Source organism: Amphibalanus amphitrite, unplaced genomic scaffold, assembly GCF_019059575.1.
Source record: "Amphibalanus amphitrite isolate SeventyFive unplaced genomic scaffold, NRLGWU_Aamphi_draft 001088F_arrow, whole genome shotgun sequence".
Classification (NCBI taxonomy): domain Eukaryota; kingdom Metazoa; phylum Arthropoda; class Thecostraca; order Balanomorpha; family Balanidae; genus Amphibalanus; species Amphibalanus amphitrite.
The window spans coordinates 193,764-219,400 of record NW_024882582.1 but is presented as its reverse complement, the minus strand read 5'-3'; the positions used below and the strand labels follow the sequence as shown (position 1 = coordinate 219,400).

General features: G+C 46.6%; 2 protein-coding genes across 2 annotated transcripts; both read left to right on the top strand.

Moving 5' to 3' along the window:
- The first annotated feature begins 7,207 nt into the window (after positions 1-7,207).
- On the top strand, positions 7,208-10,753 carry LOC122369989 (balbiani ring protein 3-like). The gene is made up of 6 exons (XM_043345201.1): positions 7,208-7,612; positions 8,097-8,206; positions 8,682-8,780; positions 9,170-9,286; positions 9,949-10,109; positions 10,375-10,753. Exons 1-6 carry the CDS (start codon positions 7,354-7,356, stop codon positions 10,448-10,450), a joined length of 822 nt encoding a protein of 273 aa, XP_043201136.1. The 5' UTR covers positions 7,208-7,353; the 3' UTR covers positions 10,451-10,753.
- A 4,291-nt stretch (positions 10,754-15,044) lies between these two features.
- Positions 15,045-24,889, top strand: LOC122369988 (polypeptide N-acetylgalactosaminyltransferase 11-like). Its single transcript, XM_043345200.1, has 10 exons — positions 15,045-15,087; positions 18,066-18,465; positions 18,692-18,914; positions 19,125-19,202; positions 19,484-19,728; positions 20,199-20,316; positions 20,814-21,070; positions 22,089-22,329; positions 22,764-22,895; positions 23,351-24,889. The coding sequence occupies exons 2-10, from the start codon at positions 18,113-18,115 to the stop codon at positions 23,483-23,485; spliced, it is 1,782 nt and encodes a 593-aa protein (XP_043201135.1). The 5' UTR covers positions 15,045-15,087; positions 18,066-18,112; the 3' UTR covers positions 23,486-24,889.
- Positions 24,890-25,637: the final 748 nt, after the last annotated feature.

Here is a 25,637-nt window from a genome sequence, read left to right as displayed (position 1 = left end):
GCGATTGATTAGAGCAACAATATCTATAAAATGTATATCTCGGAATTTTGATATCGGTGACCTAAGGTCAGGTCAACTTTGCGACCTCTCCATTATAAGTCAATGGGAGAAAATTGAAAAGCGTCTGTTTTGCACGAACGTTATTCTAGACACTCTCAAACATCGAGATGTAGGTAAAATGGACACACTGAACCGGAAAATGGCAACTGTGACCCCTCGTTATGTCCCCGAGGTCATCTCAGGTCACGAACAGAATCTAACAGTTTTTCGCTAATAACTTCTGATAGAGACGTGCTAGAGCGCTGAAAACGCCTTAGATGTGTTCGGCTCGACGTTGCGGATCGACTGATATGCAACATGACCTTTTCCGGTCAGGTCATGACCTTGACCTGAGGTCAAATTTTCAAGTTGACCTTTCAAGGTCAAATTATAGTTCATTCGACGCGTCTCGACGAGAGGAACACGATGGTGGCAAAAGTAATGTCATGACTCTTTTGAGTCAAAAGTTATTACCGAAAAAACGTTTTTCGTAAAAACGGCTATTTTTGAAGTTTTTGCCCCCTGGAGGCTAAACCGTTGACCTGAGGTCAAATCTGAGAACATTACTCAGAAAGGTCTGTAAAAGGGCTATCGAATGCGGTTTTCCGCGGCGCTGTAGCTCTATCGGTTCCCGAGATAGCCGTTGGCAGTTTCCAAAATGTTGAAATAGTGGACATTTGACCTTTGGTGACATCTGGTGACCTGACCTTTGACCTGACCCAAAAAATGACCGAAGTGTTTTCGTCCTTATTTTGGACGTTCTTTCGATTGCCGCATACCGCGTGTCGCTACGTGGCCCAGGAGCCGAGTTAGAAGGGGGGGGGTGTTCAGACACCCCCCCGGCCCGGCGCGGAATCTCAGAGCACCGGCCCGGCGCGGGTTAATTATATGAAATATGTTGCGGCTGATTTCAAAATGAAAAAGAAATGATCATCTACAGGTCTCGCGGGTTTTAGCGGTAGTTTTTGCACCTAGAAAATTTACTGTACTTCAGGCTATATCTTCGTCGACTTAAGCTTTTAGGTGTTGAAGATGCGATCGACTTGTTGGTTCACAAGCTGTCCGTAATCGTGTAAAATGGCTTCATCGTAGATCGATTAGTTTCTGAGATATAACCGGAAATGTAAAAGTGCAAAACCTACCGCTTAAAGGGACTATCCCACCTTCTAAAATGTTGTTAAAACCAGTTAAATTGTGCCCGACTTTATAGATTGGATGACCAGGAACACGGTTCTGGCATTTATTTTTCATTAAACATCTTAGGCTTCCCATATTCCAAACACAAACTTTCAAATATGTGACGTCACAGCCCAAAATTACCTCCTTCCCCAGGCCACATTACTGTCATAAAACTGATTCTTTTAACTCTGTAGGCACCACAACAAAGTTCAGACCAAGTTTTAAGCGATTTTTCAACGAACAAACCCATTTAAATCAGAATGACTAAACGAGGTGACGTCACACTAACGGTCGCTCCATGTTGAAGATAGGGCCTTGTACAAGGCCCATTTTCAAATGAAGGGAACGAATTTCTTCAACACCAAGAGGCCGCGGGGGTTGCAACCTAGATAGATAGTGGTTTCTGAACCTCGCCGCAAACTTGGCTATCTCAACTCAAACCCCATGTTAAAGGTGGGATAGTCCCTTTAATCCCGCGAGAGTCGTGCCACAAATAGAATCTTTTATCCCACGATCTTCTATCCCACAGATAGAAGATCGTCTACGAAGCTTTCATTACGTCCGTCCCGGACCATGAATGATGTTCACTTTCTTATATCAGCCACTGAGAGTGCCAAGTCTGCATTCTGCAAGTACATTTCAGCACTCAACAGTTCACCGGCAAGAATATTGATAAGTCGACCTACATACAGCACGTTCTCGCTTCACCCAAACATAACCTCCAACGCCGCAGCACTAACGAGCTTTGTATGTAAAAAAAGCTAGGCTAAAGCTGTTCGTGCATTATAACGCATATTAAACTAACGCTGTGTTTCTGTTCAGCTAAGAGAGCTCCAATATTTATAATATGTAAAAAGGTGTGGTTTAAAAATCGTAGAAGAATAACCGTATGCTCACTATCTTTTAACAATCCAAAATTAGCCTAAAATGAATGAATATATCTCGGAAACGTTCCTTCTTCAGTTCAAAAGTTAACTATACAAGGCACAGAAATGTACGAATTATTGAACGTCACAAAAGCGCCGAATTAACTGATCCCACCAACGGATATTAATGACATTCTCGTATTACAATTACAATTATTACTTATTACAATTAACATTATTACAATTAAAGGGACCCTCCCACCTTAACATTAGTTTTGAGTTGAGATAGCCAAATTGGTGGCCATGGCCTGAAAATACCGGTTTGGGCATTCACAACATCGAAAAATGCTTTAATTTGGAGATATGGAATTTCAAACTTACAGTTTTCGGATTCTAAGGGGCTAATGCATTGGTATGCCCCCTTAGAATTTGTGACGTCAGCGGAGATCTAACGATTTTTAAATCTTTTACTAAAACGTTTGGCAGCACGCGGTGGTATATGCTGCTTTGCGCGCAACAAATGCCGCACTTTCAAATAAAGTCGCTAGGAACAGCGGAGATCCCAAAAAGTAAACAAAAGTAAAAGTCTAATATCTTGAAAACCGGTGAATATTTTTCGATGAAATTTGGTAGATATTCATTTTTGCTCTTTCTGAACCGAGCGACATCACTTTCATGCCAATTCATTAACTTTTTTGAAGGTGGGAGGGTCCCTTTAACGTAACTATTAACCTCAAAGAAGTGCTAATAAAAAGGTGTGGTTTGTAAGAACTATGATAACCAACTCAAACGGATATACGAAACCAACTCAAACGGATATACGATCTGGCTGTTTTGTAGATATTTTCTGAGCAGACAGAGTAGGTACTTACTAATTGGTCTCAGACATACAGAAAGGTCCAAGCCATGGTGTCCGACGTCATTATTTGCAGAGTGCAGCATCCTTGGGTGCCGCTGTGCCTATATGTTTGTCTTCCCTATTGTCGGCAATTTTTGTCAAAACAGTATTACCCAAGTGCACAATTACTGTAGCTCGTTTCCATCCCTATTTACGGCCGCATATCCGTCTTTACTTGGACTGAAGGCCCCACTATATTTACCCATAATAATGGGTCGCAACACAACAGTTTGTGCACAACAGTTTTTAGATGTCTGTATAGCGCCAGCCGCCATTACCGTTTGTTTTGGAATGGCTGGCTCATTTCTTGGTATCAACAGAACAATCGCTCTGTCCGTCTTATTCTTCCTGACATCAAATACGAATATTATTTGCACAAGCACCGTTTGAACCTCGATAGGGTTGTTGAACTCATATCAACTCACACACAGTAACAATGTGTGTGTCCTGGTCTGGTTCCAAGCCGAGTCTGTGACGACGCGTCACGCCAGGGTGGCCTCTGACCACGTGATCGTCACCGGTCACACACGCACTGACCTCCGTCCCATCACGTGACAGAGGTCGGATAGACAGGGCCGTTCCAATCACCACCCAAAGCAGTATGCAGGTAAATGCAGGATCGTCCGGACCAGGGATGCGGAGCCGTGGAAATTTCAGACGGCTCCAGCTCCGGCTCCGGCTCCGGGTGAAATGTCATGGCGGCTCCGGCTCCGGCTCCGGCTCCGAGTAAAATGGTCCGGCTCCGGCGGATCCGGCTCCGGCTCCGGCTCCAGTACTCAGTACATTCCCTATGCAACTAAATATACGGGTGGAACAAAAAGGGCGATGGGATTGGTACACGTTGCTTCTGTATTTGCATAACAAGGCTATTTTGAATACCACATGTACTGTCACTGCCTTGTACTGTCAAACTACCACATGTACCGTAGGTCTACAAAATAAGTCCTCTCCGTATGCGGGCAGGTGGCGCCTGAGTAGCGCTCAGGCGCTAACTGCCCACTGGTGACCCGCTTACGGCGGGGACTTATTTTGTAGATCTACTCTATTGTCACTGCCTTGTACTGTCAAGCCGAACTAGGTCAATCATTTTTTCCTTTTCAAAAAAAAAAAAACAGGAGCCAGTCGCCCCGTTTTTTTTCACGGCTCCGGCTCCGGCTCCGGGTAAAATATGCCGGCTCCGGCGGCTCCGGCTCCAGCTCCGGCTCCTCACCTCTGGTCCGGACCGTTCTGCGTGCACCTTTGTCAAAACAGAATAGGCCTGGAATCTGGATGATGCATAATTGCATAGCCGCACGAAAGTTGACATCATCGCTTGTAAGTCGAGCAATGTTTGAACTTCGACTGCTTTTGGGAACTTTTCTAATCAATCAATAAACTATGTCTTTATACAACGTTCTTTGAATAAACGACGGATTATTTCCTTTTCCATTGTGGATGTGCTTGCTTTCCATTAAAGTCAGCGAGCTGCATGCCTCCTTAATTGACACATGCCTACAATGCACACGCATAATTAGGATAATATGCTTGTCTTGCAGGCATTCCTATTCCTAGCAAGCGTGGCCAGTTAAGGTTTCATAGACATGGTTCAGGTCCCACTATTGAAGTTGGTGTCTTTTGGCCACTTGTTTGGAGTGAGCCGCTGCACAGAACTCGTATGGCTGGCAAATATGAGGGTGTGGTTGCCTAGCATTATGTCTGCTTTTACCCAGTGCAATCGTGCACTGAATGACGAGAGAACTACCACTAGATGCCGGCAGCGCTCGTGCGTTGCCTTGGGCCAGAATTGGAGGATCCATAGCCCAATGACTTCAATAAAAAACGAATTTTGTGTCGCTAGATCGACGTTTCCCGGGATCAGAGGATCCCTCGTCAAAACCGTTATCCGCCCCCCGCACGCGCAGCTTGCACCCCTCGGATATTATCTCGCCGGAATGTCGTGATCAAATGTATTCTTCTTATGACCTGCAAGTTTTGAGCCAGTTAGAGCTGCCGTTTACCCTGCGGCGTGGCAACGTACGAAGGGGTGCAATCGGCTTGCACGTGCATAGCTCATGCACCAAAGAGTTTAGCTCAACCAAATGTGCATTATTTCGGAGGCCTTGCCTGGGACTACCATTGAACCGATTTTGAGGTTGATAGCTTAAAAATTCTTTGAGCCAGAGGACCTCACGTCAAAACGGTTTTCCGACCCCAGCACGTGCAGCCTGCACCCCTCGCAGACGGTGACCCCCCTGGAAACTGGTTCAAGGTGTTACCGATGTGTCCCGCCAGTATGGCTTTGCCCGTGACCTCGGGTTGACCTGTAGCCTTGACAAAAAAATTTCGTGTCACCGAAACTTTGAAGCGGAATAGCATGTGCCACGAAGCACCGAGCGAATCGAGGCCAGCACCAAAAGTTTACCTCGCCGGAGACGAATCAAACGGTCCCACTTTCGTCCCGATCGGTCCACCCATTTTGACTCCAGGTCCAAAAATGCTTGGACAAACTCACTCACATACTCACTGACAAACAGGTTCAGCCGGTTCAGCCGAACTTTTTTTCAGCGGACAGCGACCCACCAATGGGAATTTCCGGATGCAAAAGCATGCTATCGCATGCTTTTGATCCTCCAATTCTGGATAAGGAGCGGTTACTGTGGGCATGACTTCCTGCCTCCATCTCTCGTTATTATTATAAGTGGATAGTGTCTGTAAAGTGGGGATATAAATATCAATGTTCACCACGATCAAATGAAACCATTCTCGAACCGCATATTTTGTCTAAGAACCAAGGGTGCCCTTTTTACCCAAAACGTAAGTACCATACTCCCGTAACGGCACATGAATCGGATCCTAATCAGGCCAACCGCCAGAGCTAATCCATCATATGAAACGCCCGCAGTGATGAATGACCGCAGTACTGACGTACTGCATTGCAAGCGCTGCCGTCTTGGCGTCCGCGGTGGTCGAGGAATGCATTAATTACACCGTTTTAATGCCCACCCAGCAGTGCAGGCGTCCTATTGACATCAGTGGCTCATACACCAGGGATCAACTATTCTTGATGAAGGATGATCATCGCCCTGCGTAACACGACATGCGTATGCGATATCGATCTGTTGATATTCTCAAAAGAAGGTGTGTCGTTTTGGTACCTACTCAGTGCAATGCTGATCACTCTTTTCAGCACGCATATTGCTGCATTCATAACCGTGTACGTGCCGGTAGGTAAAGCGTTAAGGTAATGTTGGTGCGTGTTTAGTGCGGTTGGCAGTTTTGTATTCAATGGCTTCATTGGAACCACGCAGGTAGGTACTTGATGACGTACCTAAAAGGAAAATATATTTGATTATATAACCACATGATGTTATATAATCATCTGATGAATTTTAGTTCGATATGCTGAACGTGTAGAACGCAGAAACAGACAAGCCACGCAGTAGGTACCTACCGACGCTACAAGTGTGTGAAATTACGCAATAAGGGTGATGTCCATTGGCTTTTATATCATGCTCTCAGTTCGGCATCTCCCCTCAAGTAGTAATATAGCTCCCTTACATTTTGACGTTCTTGAAAGTCGCTCGATTGCACTAAATGCACACATACTGACATACCTAAGTAATAGTATTCGAGGGAAGCGCAATTGCATTGGTTTGAAGCGGCAATGTCTGTGCAATTTTTAGTTTCCATCAGACTATAGACCGACAGATAACCGCATGTTATCTGTCATATAAACATTTAGGATTATTTACACTACCGGATTGTCTTTGAACTCAACAGTGCACCAGCGTGTTTTGAAACAGCCATAATGATACAGATGAGAGGAAGTGCAGAGGAACCCGACAAAGCCTTGAGTCTGTTCTTTGGTAAAACCCCACTTTATTACGGAACCCAGGAAAATTAACGTCTGTTTGGGAAACACGCATCTGTAATCAATATACGATGTAAACGTTATCAAGAGCCCTATAAAGACGCAAGCTGAAACATAGAAACCGGAATATAGATGCATGATCTTACAAGAGCATTAGCATCGCTGAATTTTTAACTCTATCACCGTCTTTGCGTTATTTTTCTGCCAAGAATCGTTCCGAGCAACGAAGATGATTGTCGCGCCAAGTTCTCTTATGTGAACAGTATCAGCCATGCGCTAAATGCCAAATACAACTTCAGACATGCTTGCCGCTCGAACGAATAATTTGCATCACCAATCATACCATAAACATACGCCAGATAAGCCTCACGGCCATCCTGAATTTCCCCAGCCGCGCTCGACTGGAAGCGGCTGTAATCCTTCAGATCTGCTGCGGAGTCTCACCCAAACAATCCCTACCAGTCTTCTGCTGGGTCTCACTTGAGTAACATCTCAGTCTCGACTCTTCAATATCTTACACCATGTCTTTGTTTCGGTCCTTGGCGCGACCGGTGACCTCTGTGGTATCGTTCCGCGCCCTTTGTGCCGTGTTTGTGGTGAGCGCCGCCCTGGTGACCTCCCAGGGTGGGGAGGCTATGGCTCAGGATATGGTAAACGTCATGAGGACCATGGCTGAGATGCCACCGGAGGATCGCAGAGAGGCAATGGAAGCCGCGGCTAGACGAGGAGGGGACAGCTGTGAGGGAGGAACGACGACAAATCATACGCTGGATACGCCTGGTGAGTGGAAGTGGAACTTTTGATACGCCACGGAAAAAATTCACATCCGGTCATTGATACATGTCAAGTCACATCCGGTATTTATTTAACTGTCTCGGAAGCATAAAGTCTGGTAACAAAAAGTGTTAAATATAGCTAGAGCAAAGGCCTGGGGCATCCCCCTCGTTCCAGCAGTAAGGGGACTGAATGTTTATATGTTGCGCTAAGTACGCAGTTATGATTGACACATACCGTAGGGGTACTGTACTTTTCTTGTAACTGAGTCTGCCTTTGGGCTCAATGGCTGCATAATGCTTGTCACTCGTTTGGATATACATATTCCAGCGAAGATGACGAGAATAACAAACGTCCCAAAATAGTGCCGCCATTTTCGCTCGAATATTTCCAATCATGTGTGATTCTTCACACTTGTGACTCGTGTGTTCAGATTTCTCTCCGCTCCCCAGATATCGAGTTCTCTCACCATTTTATTTTCACCTTTCAGACACGTGTAATGGGGCGGATCATATCGCGTGGCAGGAGCACCTCCTGCGGTGTGCCTGCCGGCCACGTGAGACCGTGGTGTCCCTTCACAACGCTGACACAACCAACATGGTAGGTACTGGTCCATGGTGATACGGAGAGTAAACGCTCTCACTCATTTCAGCTTGATTATCCATTGAGCATCGTTTACTCGTATGGCATGTTTGTGATTTGTGTTTGTTTATCCGTTAGTCATCATGGTTTTCATGTTTATTGTTTATGTTAATTACCTATCTTTGCTTATGTTTCAATATTTTGAAGACGTATTTGTTTAGTTACGCTTGTAATGTCTGTTGTAATTGTTAAATCGTGTTTTTATTTTGCAATGTTTTCATGTTTGTTAATTTGTCATGTTTGTGAATCACGATTAGGTATTACGTTTTATGAGTCGTGCGATAATTGTGAATCATGTTGTCAACTGTCATATTCGTCATGCCATAAAGATAAAACATATAAGGATCCCCATGTGCCATATATTATTGTTTCATGTTTGTCACTGTGAGCCGCCATGTCTGTAATGTTTGTTGTCTGTTTGTTATTCTCACAGATAATGCCCTCGATGGCAGTGGTAGAGCGGTGCAGCGGCTGGTGCTCCACCATGGGCCACTCGTGTATGGCCACCAGCACCCGGACGAAGGAAGTCACGGTGAGTATAGCTACCCGTGACTGGAGTATATGGCCGTGTAGGCTGGTCGTTTGTGTATTTCCTCCCGCATTGAGATTCATATATTTTAGGTCGTTTAGTTATATTGTAATTTTATGGATAAATGTGATTGGGTATCTTAATTTTTACCTTGTTGCTGTTTTTAATTATATGAATACCATACAATAGCAACATCACCAGCAGTGAACTATGAGAAGGTTGCAAAAAGTGCATTAGGTAGCTTCCGTTTTCTACACAACTGATTGTGACATATTTTGAGCAAGGTCAACTCAGCTGGTAAGATTCCTTATAAATCATACAGTCCGTTCGTACCGTGTAATGTGTATCAACTTCATCTGACAACCATCTGACTCCACCCTGCCCCGTCGCAGCTGTTTCATTTTGACGCGGTCAACCACCGTATGCAGTGCGGAGCGGTCAGAGTGGAGGAGGACGTTAAATGCTCGTGTGGATGTCCGCTGACCGCCGCCGACTGCACGGAAAGACAGGTAATGTGCAGAGACAGAGAGACGGATACATAGCAGAGGCAGACACGTAGATACAGAGACACAGATAGACAAAATATTAGAGACACAGACGGCATATAATTATATGTATAAATGCGAAGACATAGAGTCACAAAAACATAGACAGAGAGACGGAAACATACGGTCCATACGGACAGAGAGGCGCAGACGGACACATGAAGACACAGAGAGACACAGAGACGTTCAGACATAGACACTGACAGAGACAGATACATAGAGACACAGAGACGTAGTCTGAGACAAATAAATAGAAACATAGACAGAGACACAGACGCAACAGCATACAGACATGATGACAGAGAACACGTTGAGAAGCAGAGAAGAGGGAAATACTGGGATACATGGACGGATGAATGGGAGAAGAGAAGAGAGTGTGTGTCTCGCAGAAGAGACACAAAGAGACAGAGTAAGGGAGGCACGGAAAGATAGATGAATCATGATAGGGGTGACACCACTGGTAACAGTTCGGCAATTTGACTATGCCGCTGCTGAGCAATCGTCGATCACGTGGCATAGGGAAGATTATCCCACCACCTGGCACATCTTTTGCTTGGCTCACATGCCCCCTTTTCGTGTAAACTCACCCCTCTCACTCCCTTCTCTCCCCTCTCACTTACTCCCAGGAGTTCCACTCGGACCTGTGTCTGTGCCGGTGTAAGAAGACAGCCGAGTACCGGCGCGGCTGCAGCGCAGACCGGCGCTGGGACAACCGACTGTGCCGCTGCGTGTGCGCCTCGCGCGGAGAGTGCAGCACGGGACTGGGCTGGAGCGACGACTTCTGCAGGTATACTGGGGGCTACGGCACGTGCCTAGAGCAGGGATTTGGGTGGGTGTAAGGCAGGAAGGACGACAGTGACGCCTTGGAAATGTTGGGTGATGGCGAAGATTTGCTTAGATTATACGCTTGGCTGTGTGTGTATTGTTTTGTTTCCTTGTGATCTTGTATTCCAAGCAAGGTTATGCCATTTTTAATAGTTCAGTGCCGTCATGCATCAAGAACGAAACCCGTTGATTTGCCAATTTAGTTGAAGCCCGTTTTCTGTTTTCAGATGCCTGCCAATGGTTCTCCCAACAGGCGAAGGGGGTTTCCCGACCAGCATCGACGAAAATTCAGTTCGCTACTAAACTAACTACGCTCATGTTAAATCATTCAACTTGCAAGGACATTCACGGATTATATTAATGCTGTTGTACCTAATTTGTATCAGTTTTGGTCATGTCATGTCATCGACTTTATCGACCAATTTGTTGTCTGTTTTTTATTATCACCAGCGCAAGTTGCGCGAGTTAGGGCGAGCTTCGGAAGCAAAAATAAATTTAGTTTTCGTCGTTCTCTTTGTTCTTGACTGCTTGCTTTTTGCGCTATAATCGCGCATTCACTCATTGTGTGAGAGCATGAATGAAACCAATATAATCGATAAACTTGAATCGGCGCTTTACCTGGTGTTATCGAAAATAGTATGTAATACCTACATACACGGAAACCTGTCATCGAGTTAACCCGTGGGGAGCTATGGATAAAACTCCAAAAGAGGGCAAATATCTACTCCAAGGCAAATATGTAGATTTGATACTGTATCAGGACGACAGAACCCCACTCAGCGGATATTTTTTCTGTGCACGTGCCCACGGTGCCGAAACTGTATGAACACTAGGAACAGTCATGAGCCATGGCACATTATGTACGATACTTCAGTTCGGGAGTATTCCTTTCGGAGAGCATAATAGACGGTCAGACATACACTCAATGCATTGCCCTTTTAGGGCAAAGCGGCCACCCTGACGCTTCCTACGATGCCGAGTGACGCTTGATTTAAAACTTTGCTAAGTCATCTTTCCATGCCAATGTGATCCTTATCAAATTACCTTTTATTTCATTTTCCTTAGATTTCTTAACCCGGCAGTTGCTGGGGTATTTCGCCACCCACCGTTTGCTGGGGGGGGGGGGGGGCGTTAAACGCCCCCAGCCGATAACTCGAGAACCAATAGGCGCAGCGAAACGCACGAGGCGGCAAACGAAAGAACGCGACGAGACGCTTCAGATGAGTACTTTAAAGTTGAATTTTGAGGTCACAGGTCGGGTCAAGGTCAGGTCAAACACCTTAAATCGGGCTTTCAGTAGCATGGACTTCAGGACTTCGCAATGGGAGCCTCTCGTCATAAACTCTGTCAAAACGGTGCACAATCCATCATATAAGGCCTACAAGAGTGTCAGCTCCATGTACGGGTCAGTCAAGCATAGGTCAGGGTCAAGGTCAGGTCAACCGGGGTAGGCACATATCCCCGAAAATCAAAACTGATATTCGCAACCTGTGACACATGTTTTATGGGTAATTTGGGGCGTAGAACACGATGGTGACATTCATTTTATCATATGTGTACGTGTTTGGCTCAAAAAGTTGAATTTAAGAAATGCATGTATCATGGTCGTGAAATAGTCACGAGAAATTGCCGAGATTCAGTTCGAGATTTTGGAAAATGCGGAACGATAATCAATAATCGAAGATAGCCATTTTATTGTTCATGGTATTGGCAGTCTAATGGCGTTTACAGCATGTCTGTATGTCTATTCTGTGATTTTATATGATTTTTTGAACATATGCCGTTTTTGGTCGAAAACTCAAAATTCATGACGTCACTAAAACCTCGATATCTCAAAAATTTTCCGACCGATTTTTTTTAACTTTGTCACAATAAACTTCAATCAATTCCCTACAGGTACCCAAAATTTGGCGCGCCTTCGGCGCGCCATTTTTATGCTATGGCCCAGCGAAAAAAGTGGGGGCGTTTAACGCCCCCCCCCCCCCAGCAACTCGCGGGTTAAGGCGTCCACATGTGAGAGATGGTTTAGGAATGGTTTAGACATGGTTTAGGAGTAGTAATAAGGAGTTTTCCAAGCACAATTTCACCGCTTGGTGAAGTTATGAGATGAGCGCATGCGCCTGAATGGTGATTGGATATAGGTGCGAGTTCAAAAGGCTGACGAGGCTGGCCAAAGAGACTTGCTAAGGACTGCCATGCAGGTCTCCGTTGAAATGGCAGGTCTCGGTGTAGCTGCCAGCTGATGCATGTGCATAGGTGTAGCAACGTATCTCTTTGGTGAAGAATACCTTTCACCAAAGTTTCAGATTGGTGAAGGATCCTTCACCAATCTTGGACAATGCAAGGGAGGGTCTTCACCTACCTATGCTTAGAACTACTGGATTCGACGGTTGATCAAATGTCTGTTTTTTAACCCGCGCCCGGCTGGGGGTCCTGGATTTCCACGCCCTGCTGGGGGGGTCCCCTTCTAACTCGGCTCCTGGGTCACGTAGCGATACGCGGAAGGCGGCGTTCGAAAGAGCGCCAAAAATAATGACGAAATCACTTCGGTCACTTTTTTGGTCAGGTCAAAAGTCAGGTCACCAGAGGTCATTGACGGCAAAATTTCGCCGATTTCCAGGTCGAATGTCGACAATTTCCAAGAAGCCAACGCATAGCTCGGGAACCAATAGAGCTACAGCGCCACGGAAAAGCGCATTCGATAGCCCTATTAACGCCCTTTCTGAGTAATTCGCTCAGATTTGACCTAACGTCAACGGTTTTGCCTGCAGGGGGCAAAAACTGCCAAAATAGACGATTTTTCGGGAACAGTTTTTCTGCAATAACTTTTGACTCAAGCTTGCACGAGCTTTCTTTTACCGACATCGTGTTCCTCTTGTCAAGACGCATCGAATGAACTATAATTTGACATTGAAATTTCAACTTAAAAATTTGACCTCTGGTCAAGGTCATGATTTGACCGGACATTGTCATGTTGCATATTAGTGGATCTGTATCGTCGAGCTGAACATATATAAGGCGTTTTCATCGCTCTAGCGTGCCTCTTTCAAAAGTTAGTCGCAAAAAACTGTTAGATACCATTCGTGACCTGAGATGACCTCAGGGGCATAAACAGGGGTCACGGGTACCGTTTTCATATTCAGTGTGTCAAAGTTACTTGTAATTTAGTGTTTGAGAGTGTTTAGAATGACTTTCGTCCGAAAAAGACGGTTTTGAAATTTCTCCCATTGACTTATAATACCTAGAGAGGTCGCAAAATTGACCTGACCTTAGGTCACCGATATGAAAATTCCGAATTTTGTACATACTGTTGCACTTATCAATTGCTGAAAGCTTCAAAGCGATCCGTCACTTGGTGTAGCTATGGCATACATTGAAACATTTTATGATGTGTTTATGAGGTGAGGTCACTTGTAGCGACCTGGTGACCTGACCTTGAAGGACCCTGGTCTGAAATTTTCACAAAATGTATAACATTGATAGATGATAAGGTGCCGCCGTTTTTCAGATATCCGCGAAAAACCGCAGGGGGGGTGGGTGGGTGTTCAAAAACCTCCCCCCCCCCTCCCAGCAGGGCGCGGGTCAACACGCTTTGACCATTTGCCCCAGTAGTCAAAATTCCTTAGCCGAGGCCCTGATTTACATCTTGCTGTCATGGCAAGATGCACAATTCAATTTTAGGCAGGCATTGAAAATTTGACGTTAATGGGATTATAAGGGCGTAAGATATCTGCGAAAAACAAGGGGTTGGCGAAATTCGCCCCCCCCCCCCCCCCCGCTTGCACTGTGCGTGTTGGTTGGCACGGTCCTGTCCCTTTTCATAAGGTTCAGGTGGCATCCTTCACCAATATTTTTGGCGCTCCTACACCCATGTGCATGTGTGTAGCCGTTCTCGATGCAGCTGGGTTTCGATTCGATGTAGCTGGGTCTCCGTGTAGCTGGGTCTTGTAGCTGGGTCTTGTAGCTGGTCTCGTTTTAGCTATTATCGGTGAAGCTGGGTCCTCGTGTCGCTGGTTTCGGTGTAACTGGTCTCGGTGAAGATGCAGCTGCCAGCTGGTCTTGGTCGTTTTAGCTGTTCTCGGTGTAGCTGATCTCGGTGAAGCTGATCTCCCGTCCTCGGAGACGGGAGTGCAGCAGGCGGCGTGTCCCGTACAGCAAAAGTTCCGGTCTCCGGACCGTGTTGTTGACTTACGAACGGATAATCTGTGATCTGTGATAGATCTACGGACTCTGTGATCAAAATTTATTGTAGCTCCGTTCGTAAGCAAAATAACGTCCGGTCAGAGGCCGGGTCACACGAGGTGACTATTGTACACAGCGCAAAGTACTAGCGAACTGCACGCATGCGCCCAACTGCGCCCAACGCCCAGCGATCACGTCTCACTTATGCGTTGGTTTGAGAATCACATCACCAGACGGTTTGCGAACCCCTTTGAAAGGGTCACCGCCCGAGGCACTAAGGCGGCGGCTGTGCCGGGCAAAACCTTGCCTGGCTGGGGAGGTGCGGGGCGAGGGAAAGTGCGACTGCGATCGAACAGCAACTGGGGCGTGGATTGGTATTGGCTGCTGACAAACCATTGCCGGCAGCCTCCTATATCAGAATTTAGACATACACGATGTGGCCAGTGTTCAATCGTAAGCTACTTACGAATCAGTTAAAAAGTTATTGAGTTAGCAGACGTCATCTTTTTTAATTTGACCATGATTGAAAAATGTTATTCAAGTTCATGGCGATGGGCTAAAAAAGAGCTGAGACTTTGAATAGGACAAATCCATCGATCGAGTGACTTTTGTTTGCATATTTTAACGTCAAAAAAGAAATACTGTATTAATTATTCTCCCTCAAAATATACAAACAATGACGAACGCCGGTTGTTATTTCTGCGCATTTGAGACAAAATACTTTGTGATATTCGAATTGTGTCGTAGTGGTATAATTGGTAATTTTCTTTTATTTTTCAATAAATACAGTAATTGTGAACCTATTTTGATTTCCCATTCCATTGGTAGAAGGCGTAGAAGGATCGTCGAGTTTTTTGTTAAAATAAAAATAGTAAAGTCTTACATTCAAATTGGATGCTGACCCTGGCAAAGCAGGCAGCACAGCAATGCCAATCACAATCCAAATAATTTTATGCTCCATTTCATTTTATAATATAGATTAGAAAGCCAAAGGGATGGGCTTATATTTTTGTGATGTCTTTAATTTGCCCTAGAGAAGTTGAGTCTGCAAATTGAAATAGAGGGATGACAAGGCTGGGGCGTGGGGCCCCATGCTAAACTGAAGGAGAGGAATTGGCATGGGCCAGGTTGACTCCATTGGTTGTCCCATTTTGATTTCAAATTGATTTGACAATTCTATTTTTTATTGAATTGAAGAAACAAGATTCCAATGTTCAGAGTGCAACATAGGCCCTCAAAGTTCAGGTGTCTGCGGATCCTATCAAAAAGGCTAAATAGTACTTAGCTAGCCACAATGTCTCTTTATTGTTATTTAGCAGACCATTCTGATAATATGCATAATAAAGAAGACTAAAAGCTTGAAGATACCTACTTTAAATGAAATATACCACTTTGAGCATGGGGTTTTGCACTGACGTAGCAGTTCCGTAGGGCGTAGCTTGAGCTGGACAAGCACAAATCAGGAGCCTTTATGGCCCAACTATCACCCCAGGGAAAGAATAAAGATATTCCATTTCTTCTTCTTAAATCATTTTCTTACACAGGAATGCTTCCCTTATGGAAGAATGCCAAGAATGCAGTCACCTTTGGCAGAGGCCAATCATCAGCCAATTATCATGCAGTTTGTCAGAGCTAAGTAATTATGATTATATGATTGGTCAATGTGTAATTAGCTCCAGCTGTAAACTCTATCAAGCCTCTACCAAGCCTCTACCAAAGAGATGGAAAATAGTTTCTCCTAAATGATGGCATAAAGCTAATTTTAGGAAAGTGATATGTTCCCTTTCCTTAAGTCTATTAAATCTTTAGTGGAACCAGGTCCTTTTCAATAAACCTTTCAGTGAAAGAACCAAGGCCTCATCTAACATGTTAACTGGGGGGGCTAAACCCCCGCAGTCATCGACCTGGCCCCCCCAGTCAGGGCAAAAAGTCACTACTTGGGGGGCCGGCAATAGCCAAAAGGCAAACTAATTTTTATTTCGAGGCGTCAGTGCACATAAAAACAAATGCGTAAACGAAACGATGCAATGTGAGCACATTGAAATACCTCATTACCTAGGGCTGTTATGTGTTTATTTTGTTTACCTGAACCTTTTTTTTTTCGCTCAGCAATGCGTTACATTTCGTCTTTTCAGGCGCCCAACTCCGTGTCCCGGATATTCTTTTTTCATAAATTTAGTCCGAACCTTTTGAATGGAAGGATTCACAAGTACAGAGCCCCCGCTAAGCAGAGCTTTGCGTTGGCCCTGCCCTCTACTCTCCGATCGCGCAATTCGTGATCTATGGCAGAATTTAGAGCCCAAAGTTTAACGTATGCACATAGCCGCACACGGCCGGTCCCCTCACTGACTTCGAATGGCTACGGCCTGCCACCAACCGTAGGTAACCATGTACTCGCCAGGAGGGTCATAAAGATCGAGCGATGTCGCGCTTCGAACCCGGACTGTTATAACCGAGACGCGTGCCCTCACCACGCGGAGTCCAAGACTCTACCGGCAACAATTTCTCCTTTAGGTATCAATCTGTTGTTTCTGTCTTCGCCCCTCGGGGCGTCAATCTCTTGTTTTTGCCTATCGTCGTCCTCGCTAGCGGCGTCCAACTTCTGGCTGGACGGTCACCGGTGTGCGGCTAGAGTAGCTCCTAATCGTAATGAAGCAGGCTCCCGTTCTGGGTGGTCGTACGCAGGCGCAGATGCCAGATTGGTGGTCTGTCTGTGGGGACGGGAACTCTGACAGCTGGATTATCTAAAGAAGTCGGCATGGAGTCCTGGGGGGCAAATGCCAGCCACTTAGGGTCCCAACGGGCCTCAAAGCACTACTACACGGGGTAATCTTCATTTTTGTTTAGTTTATAGCCTCTGACGACCTTAAGGTTGTGTTGAAGATCCACGGCGATTACGGAGAATCCACCTGAGAAGCCATCAGTCTCCAAGTTGATACACAGGCATCTGGTCTGAGGGGGCCCTAGTGGGAAAATACGGTCTCCACTCAGATTGACCATTAAAGCCTGGTATGGATCATATAAAACCAGTGTGGGCTACCATAGAGGCCGAAATATAGGTCCAGACGTTGGCATTAGCCCTCAGAGATCGGCATCGAGCGCTCAGAGGGGCCCATCTGAAACCGATGTGGTTCGCAAAAAAATACATATGCGTGTGGGCCCTCGACATAAGGCTCGGCATGCAAATTCCTTAGACAAGGCACTGCCACTCAATCACACGCTCAACAACGAGAAGTGTGATTATTATTGCCTGATGGGGCAATGTGAGGGGGCTATAAACTAATAGGTATATAAGCATGGGTCGGATGGCCTACTATTTTTTTAGTTTTCAAAAAAAAATTCATGGTATCAGGGCTGTGATGAAAAATAAGTGGTCTAAATCCGGTGAGAAAACAGGATTTGGGGGTACCCTAGGTTTGGCTCCTTCAGTCTCTGGCCCCCCCAGTGAAAATTCCTTAGACGAGGCCCTGGAAAGAACTCGACCTAAACAGAGCTAAAGGAAGGAAAACCTGTTATACAGAAACTATAATCAAGCAAATAGGCTGACTTCTTGTATGAAGATGACTGGTATATAGGTAGTTGGCTGAATATTCTCTAATTTTTTTTTTCTGGTTTGACATTGCAGATAATGATATGTACTCTATGTTTTTGCACACTTTAATCTGAGGTTCCATTATCAATCTTTCGTTATTACTCTGGGTTCTGTATATGACTGTCCACCTTCTCTCCATTTCAGATCATAGACTCCATCCCCTCCCACCCCACCCCATTCCCCTCCCCACCATGCAGTTCCCGCGTCTGCGGCTGGTGCCGCACCTTCGCTGGCTGCTGCTCGGTATCTGCCTCTCCTCCGTCACCTGGCTGGTGGCCCTGCTCCTCTACCTCCGCCTGGACGGCTCGCTGAAGTCCTTCCTCACCAGTCATCACCCCAGCAAGGCGCCGGGCGGGCTCTGCGGACCCTATGGCACGGGACCGTCCGTCCCGGCACAGCTGCCTGACCTGGCGCGCATGGCTCTGGTCGAGACGGAGCAGGAGAAGAGCAGACGCGCCGAGGGGTACAAACGGCACGCGTTTAACACACTTGTCAGCGACCGGCTGTCGCTGAGGAGACTGGTGCCCGACACGAGAAACGCACTGTGAGTCAGAGGACGGGATAGAATCAGTGGGCGTTGTGAATGCTAAACATAGGTTAGCGAGTGGTTCTGTAGAGCGTGTTTCAAAATCTATGTGATTTTTATTTCTCATCAGAATCATTCATGTTCAGGTCATATTTTTGGGAAAAAAATAAGTAGTTTCATTTCACTATGGTGTTGTTCAAGTCCCTGTCTCATCATCCTCGCGATCCACCCTGACCTTCGACAGGTGCTCCAACCGGACGTACCCGCCGGTGTCCAGCCTGCCGGACGTCAGTGTCATTATCTGCTTCTTTGACGAGGCCGAGTCGACCCTGCTCCGCTCTCTGTGGTCGGTTCTGGACCGGTCACAGCCCGAACTGCTGAGGGAGGTCCTGCTGGTCGATGACGCCAGCACGTCTGATGTGTCGGCTGTCGTGGAGAAACACGTGGAGAAGTTTTGTTTGAACAAGGTGGGTGACGTTTGGGGTATTTCTAGAGTTCAGTTGTAACGGAATTTGCCGAATATATAGTGGTTTCATTGTAACCAGTAACCAGTTGTTTCATCATGTTTTGGCCATTAAATGAACTTTTTTTTTAAAGTGAGTATGCCATTTAAATGTTCGTTTAACGGAAGGCAATTCGCTGATTTCATCGTCAGTCACGTCTGATTTTCGCTCTAGGTGCGAATTATTCGCTCGGAGAAACGTCTGGGTCTGATGCGGGCCAGGATCCACGGAGCAGCACAAGCTACAGGCAAGGTAAGATTCCACTTCGATAAAGAGTTAAATGTGTTTGAGTACGGTCTACGGAGAGCATTCATGTTGAATGATTGTTAGGTATTGATGTTTCTTTCACTAATCTTACCTTGTTCTTGATTTATCACGTTTGAGAGTGGAGTTAACAGCACCGTGAATTCATTTTGGAGCGTAAAGAATGCCGAATTGCCTCTGACTACTCCGAGACTACACCGGGAAACACTACCGACTATCACGCAATATTTTATTATTTTCTCTCACCTCATCCCTTCCCTCCCCACCAGGTGTTGGTGTTTCTCGACTCCCACATCGAGGTGAACACGGACTGGCTCCGACCTCTCCTCGCGCCGATCGCAGCCGACCGTCACACCGTCACCGTGCCCGTCATCGACATCATCAGCGCCGACACGTTCGCCTACTCGTCTTCACCTCTGGTGCGCGGAGGCTTCAACTGGGGCATGCACTTCCAGTGGGTGGCCCTGCCCAAAGGAAGACCCACGGAGGGAGATGGCGCCGTCAGTCCGATAGAGTGAGTGAGGAGAGGGGGAAGGTGGGTTGTGCTTGTGGAGTGGGGTGGAGTGGAGTGGATTGTGTGGAGGGGTCAGTGAAAAGGAACGAGGGAAGTTGGGCGGCATGGATGTTTTTTTTTCACTGCGTTTTTAGGGCGAACAAATATTATTTTGCCAGTGTCTCCAGTTGTAAGCATAAAAGGGCGTTAAGCTGGCTTTTACTTAATCGGGTAACCACTATTTATCTTTAATTTTTACTGAACTTGTTAATTCATTGGTATGATGAAACTCCCTTGTTACGTTGAAACTTGAAACTGCTTATGTTTTTGCTCTTTGAACTAAAGGAAAATTTTGAGGTGCCGCGAAACTTAAAATGAAGTAAAACATCACGAAATTTTAGAACAGTACCAACTTCCGTCAATGCACTGGTCTTCCATTAACCTTTTCTGACACTGACACCGCCGCTCTCCGCGCTCCCTCTGTGTTTCAGCACCCCTACAATGGCTGGCGGTCTGTTCGCGATGGACCGGTCGTATTTCCACGAGCTGGGGGAGTACGACCCCGGCATGGACATCTGGGGCGGAGAAAACCTCGAGCTGTCCTTTAGGGTTAGTGTCGCCATGCGGGTGTCTCAGTGTGTCAGTGTCGGTTTCAGGGTCAGGGTCGATGTCAATGTCACGATGTCAGTGTTTGCCAGTATTGAGTTTTTAGAATCTGGTGTCATTGTCGGTGTCGGTGGCTTATGTTAAGGTCATAGTCGGTGTCACCGTGTCAGTGTCAGTGTCACTGTATCAGCGTCAGTGTCTATTGTCAGGCCAGTGGTTGTGTCAGGGGATGGGTAGGTGGAGCATTTCTGGTTTCTATGAACCGTCGCCAGACTACCGTTACCGTCATGCCTTCATATAAATATACATGCACCGTTTGACCCCTCGTGTTAATCGTTCCATCCTCACTCTGACCCCCCCCCCCCCTATGCCCGTTTTAACCCTGCCTTTCCTTTCTGACCTTTCTGACCTCGCTGGTTTCTCTAGCACCCTTTTGACTCTCTCAGACCCTTCTATAACCCTGTGTAACCCCTTCAACCCCTGTCTTCCCCTGTTTCCAGGTATGGATGTGCGGCGGCCGCCTCCAGATCGTCCCCTGCTCTCGTATCGGTCACGTGTTCCGAAAACGTCGCCCCTACGACACCCCAGCTGGTCACCGCTCCTCCTTAGAAAACTCACTGCGAGTGGTGCACGTCTGGCTAGACGAGTACAAAGAGTACTTCTTCGAGACGCGGAAGGACGCTCGGAGGATGTCGTACGGGGATGTGTCGGAGAGGAGGGCGCTCAGGGAACGACTCGCCTGCAAGTCCTTCAAATGGTGGGTGAATAGCTGAAGAGTTAGGGAGGGAAGTGTTTTTTCTGTCTATCAGCCTTTCTCAATAACCTTTCGGGCCTTTCAGTCCTTTTTTTTGGGGGGGGGGGAGGGAGGTTCGCTAGCGATCTGCTCAGCCCGTCCGGGCTAATTGAATAAAGGCCCATATACTGGCACATGCATTATTGAAAGTCTCTGGTTTTAAATGTGTTGCAAGACATGCTTTTGCTTATTACGGAGCGAGCGAAGCGAGCGTAGTCTTTCCTTAGATTAACGGAAATTTCTGAGTATGAGCGGCCGGCCGGCCGGCCGGCCGGCCGTGGTCACGCTTTTGCGAGGCTTATATCTCAGCAACCACTTGACCGATTTACACGCGGTAATTTTTGTAGGGTAGCTTCATTCCTTCTACCAAGTATTGGACTATTCCCGATGCATGTGGGTGACCCCTTATGCACGTGCCACGTGCAAAACGAAGAGGTGTCACTTTTGTAATTGTTGCAATATCTCGGTAACTACTTGGCCGATTGCGCTGAAAGTTGGCATGTAGGTAGGCACCCACTAGGCACTGCATATACATGTGCCAGAGTTGGGGTGCTGCTGCACGTGCGCACGTGCAGGGGTCGTTTCCAGATCTCGGGAACGGCTGGACCGATTGCGCTCAAATTTGGTACACGGTTAGGGACCGGTTAGTAGGGTGCCGTGCACAAGTCAGTTGGGACCCATTTTGCACGTGCGCACGTGCAGGGTGCCGCTTCCAGATCTCGAGAACGGCTGGGCCGATTGTGCTCAAATTTGGCACATCGCTAGAGACCAGTTAGTAGGGTGCCGTGCACAAGTCAGTTGGAGGTACCCCCTCGCAATTTCGCACGTGCAAGGCCCACCCTCTCGCTCGCTCCGTTAGTCGCCCCAAAAGGCGTTATACTGGTGCTCGTTAAATTCACACAATCTCGTCCAGCTTAAATGTAACCGCCCGCGGCTCAACTCACATACGAGTACATCATTCTTCCTTTCTCCGTTTCTACAGGTACGTGGAAAATGTCTACCCAGAGCTGGAACTGCCCAAACTGAAGGACCCGGACGGTGTTATCATTCCAAGCGGCGCTGGCCGACGGGAGATGAAGCCCTGGTACGACCGGCAGCGGGAGTATGTCGGAGCGTACAGACTGAAACTGAAGGGGTCCATATGGTGCGCGGAGGCGGCTAAAGGCCATAAGGCGCGCGCCAGTAAACTGAGGCTGGCGAGATGCTCGCAGGATGATGATCAGGTGAGAAGGATGTATGGGGAGGGTAGTAGGAGGGGTGATTGGGGAAGGAGAAGTGACGGGGTACGTGGCAAGGTTCCATGTTGTCTTGAGAGTTAACAGGATGTGGGTTTAGTGTATAGTTTTGATACAACACTAAAAATTGCGAAATCTAGTGATTTGGTCGTTCTATGTTTTTGGTTCTATATATAGAATATCGGTTTAAATTTCCAAAGATAGGCCGATAACCTTTTAAATAATAATTTTAATAAACGATATGCCGTACATCGCCCCAACAAAAAACTCATCCAAAAAACGTCAATGTTTCGTCAACTCTCCTGTTCAAGGCTTTTCCCGTAGCAAGTAGCATCCTCATGCTCACCTGATGCACTGCTTTATCGACTGCTCTGCCGTCACGTTCACCCACTGATCTGCATATCACATCTCTCTCCACCCAGGTGTTCCACGAGACCAGTCGTCAGGAGCTGGTGCTGAACAGGCTCTACTGTCTGGATGCCGGCGGCAAGGCGCCCGTCATCCAGAAATGCCACGAGATGGGCAACGAACAACAGTGGGATTTCGACGCGAAGGTTCGTAGGGTGAGGGTGGGGAGAAGGTTTAGGTTTACTTGGATACGAAATCTAGATGATGGATTTTTTTTTTTTAATCGGCACGGCGATGACAGTGGTGAAGTGAAGGCTCCAGGGCGAGAGTGTGATGATAACTGTCATCCTAATTTTGGCCTCGTTACCTGCTACTCAGTGCTATCAGTGCTATCAAAATTTTTCCTTATCTAGTAGCTACCGTCAAAGTTCACTGCCAATCACAGTTTGCGCAGTCAAATAATTTAAGTGCTCTCTTTCATCTTCCTGCCAGAGGATTTCATGCCAAGTATCATTCGCTCTCCCACTCGATATGAACGACAGGTGTAGTCCAGGCGTTCTTAACACAAACACACGCTAATCCCTGTCTCTTGCACTGCTTCTATCTGAAATATCCTTCCCACTTCACTCTCTTACCGTCACCGATACGTTTCTATTCACAGAAGACCACGGTTCTATACAATGTAGCCGCTGGAATGTGCCTGGGTGCCTCCGACCGACGAGAGATGGCACCACTTGTCATGGAAATGTGTAAGGAAAGCGAACACGTTCAATGGGAGATGGTGGACGCCAGCTGATTGCGCAGTCAGCTGATGGAAGGTGACACTCAGCTGATTGGAGCTAGCTCAGCTGATGGAGTATCATAGCTGATGATCGGCAATCAGCTGATGTGGGAAGTTTTTTGTCGAGAACTCAACAAATGAGGCTTTGGATGTGTGTTCTGTGTGAGAAGAAAATGATCTGAAAATATGCAGCCAATATTACCGATGTCTTCCGTGAGATGCAAAATTTAACGTTGGCGTTATTAGCGATTGACGTTCATGGTACTTACGGTGTCTCATTAGCTGTGTTGTTTACAAAGTTAGTGTGGAAGAAGTGTCTTTCTAAGCGAAATACCAGGTCAGTCTCATAGAAACTGCGAATCTGAAGTTGTTAGCTTAACTTTTTGTAACTTGTCGAGCACTCAGTTGCTTGAGAGGTAACAGGTGGTCCAAGCTACATTTCCTGCTAGCATCTGGCTCATTGCTTATTTCGCCTCGACCAAGTGATATATGCCTGCATTCCATAATGAGGTAGAATAATTAGACACGATAGGATGAAGTTTTTACTTTTTGTCACCATGCAGTAAAATTCCGCTGTCGTTTGGTAATGCTAGTGATTAATCTGTGTCATATCTTTGCATCCAAAGGTATGTAAGGGTCGTATTGACTGACAACCATTGAATTGAATCTCGCCTCCACTAAAGCTTTCGTTACGTTTTTATTTTTTACTTTGATCTCTTCCAATTTTTGGTTCATTTATTCTGTCGACGCTTCTTGTCGCTTTTTGTTATTAGTATATGCCTTTAAGAGAACAGTTCAAAACTGTGCGCTGGTCTCGTTTCGTAGTTACGCATTATTGTGGTGACACTGTGTGAGTTTCCTGAGATTCTTGTATGCATTGAGCAACCCGAAACTAGCTGTGCATTTGCTGTAGTACTGAAGGATACGGTGGTTCTGTATAGTGTATGGTGTGTGTCATGGTAATGTTTCAGCACCCCGTAATCACGTTTTGGATTCATTACTTTTTGTGCACAGTCTGCCGGCTACATGCGATGTATATTGTGATTACATGCAGCAATAAGCAGGTGTTGTGTGTGCATTTGTAATGCTACATTGTTCATTCCAACGTCATTCCAATGCTCATTTGTGTATTTGTATGGATGCAACGGACTATTTTTTGGAGAAACTTGTACGATGTGGCATTTGTGATACAGGGTTATTGGGGTTGTGGCTCGTGGTTTGTTTACCCCCGGTAAATGGGAGGGGTTTTTGGTCCAATACGGAGTTATTCGAAGAAACGAGTGGGCTGGCTTGCAGAGGCTTTTTACATAGCCGGTGTTTTGCTACAGTATTTTGTCGACGACGTGGGTGTAAATTTTTGTTCGATGAAACTGCTTCTGCTCGTTGTTTTATATCATGCAATAAAAAGCCGCTTTCTGATATTTTTTCTAATGCTACTTATTCATCGAACATCAGCCTGAGTTTGAGTAACGGTTTACGGTTAGTTTTCCAGTGCTACCGAAGCCCAAGCCCCGGTAGTTTGGATAATCGAATAGGCAATGCTCTATCACATATCACCGTCTCCAGCGACCCCCCCCCCCCGCCATCCTTTCCCTTTCGTTTCCTGAGCGAACGGGCACTTCACTTATACTCTGCCGCCTCCTTATGTGGCTCAGCGCCTTGCATTATGCCTGCAACCAATGTCTGAGAGCGGAGGCTTGATATCAATATCACTTATCAGCCAGGGCACCTTTGTCACTGGGCGGATTCAAACAAATACTTGGACACGAATGCTCCGAATGGGGTGAAAATTGGTCGGAGCCAAGCTTCAGCGACTCCATTTAGAGTAAAATCCTCCCATAATAGGAGACTTGGCCTGGTACGGTTTTGGTGGCTCAGGCCCGGGTGACCTACGCCCGGGTGGCCTACGCCCGGCTGACCTACGCCCGAATTGCCTACTCCATCGAATGTCTACGCCCGGGTGACCTACGCCCGGCTGACCTACGCCCGAATCGCCTACTTCATCGAATGTCTACGCCCGGGTGACCTACGCCCGGCTGACCTACGCCCGAATCGCCTACTCCATCGAATGTCTACGCCCGGCTGACCTACGCCCGGCTAACCTACGCCCGAATCGCCTACTCCATCGAATGTCTACGCCCGGCTGACCTACGCCCGGCTGACCTAC

Bases quoted from the DNA above. Each gene is read 5' to 3' on its own strand.
- LOC122369989 (XM_043345201.1), top strand. From the start codon at position 7,354: ATGTCTTTGTTTCGGTCCTTGGCGCGACCGGTGACCTCTGTGGTATCG. The intron at 8,207-8,681 runs GTAGGTACTGGT...TTATTCTCACAG, and splicing joins ACGCTGACACAACCAACATG to ATAATGCCCTCGATGGCAGT. The intron at 10,110-10,374 runs GTATACTGGGGG...TTCTGTTTTCAG, and splicing joins TGGAGCGACGACTTCTGCAG to ATGCCTGCCAATGGTTCTCC.
- LOC122369988 (XM_043345200.1), top strand. From the start codon at position 18,113: ATGCAGTTCCCGCGTCTGCGGCTGGTGCCGCACCTTCGCTGGCTGCTG. The intron at 22,330-22,763 runs GTGAGAAGGATG...CTCTCCACCCAG, and splicing joins GCTCGCAGGATGATGATCAG to GTGTTCCACGAGACCAGTCG. The intron at 22,896-23,350 runs GTTCGTAGGGTG...TTCTATTCACAG, and splicing joins AGTGGGATTTCGACGCGAAG to AAGACCACGGTTCTATACAA.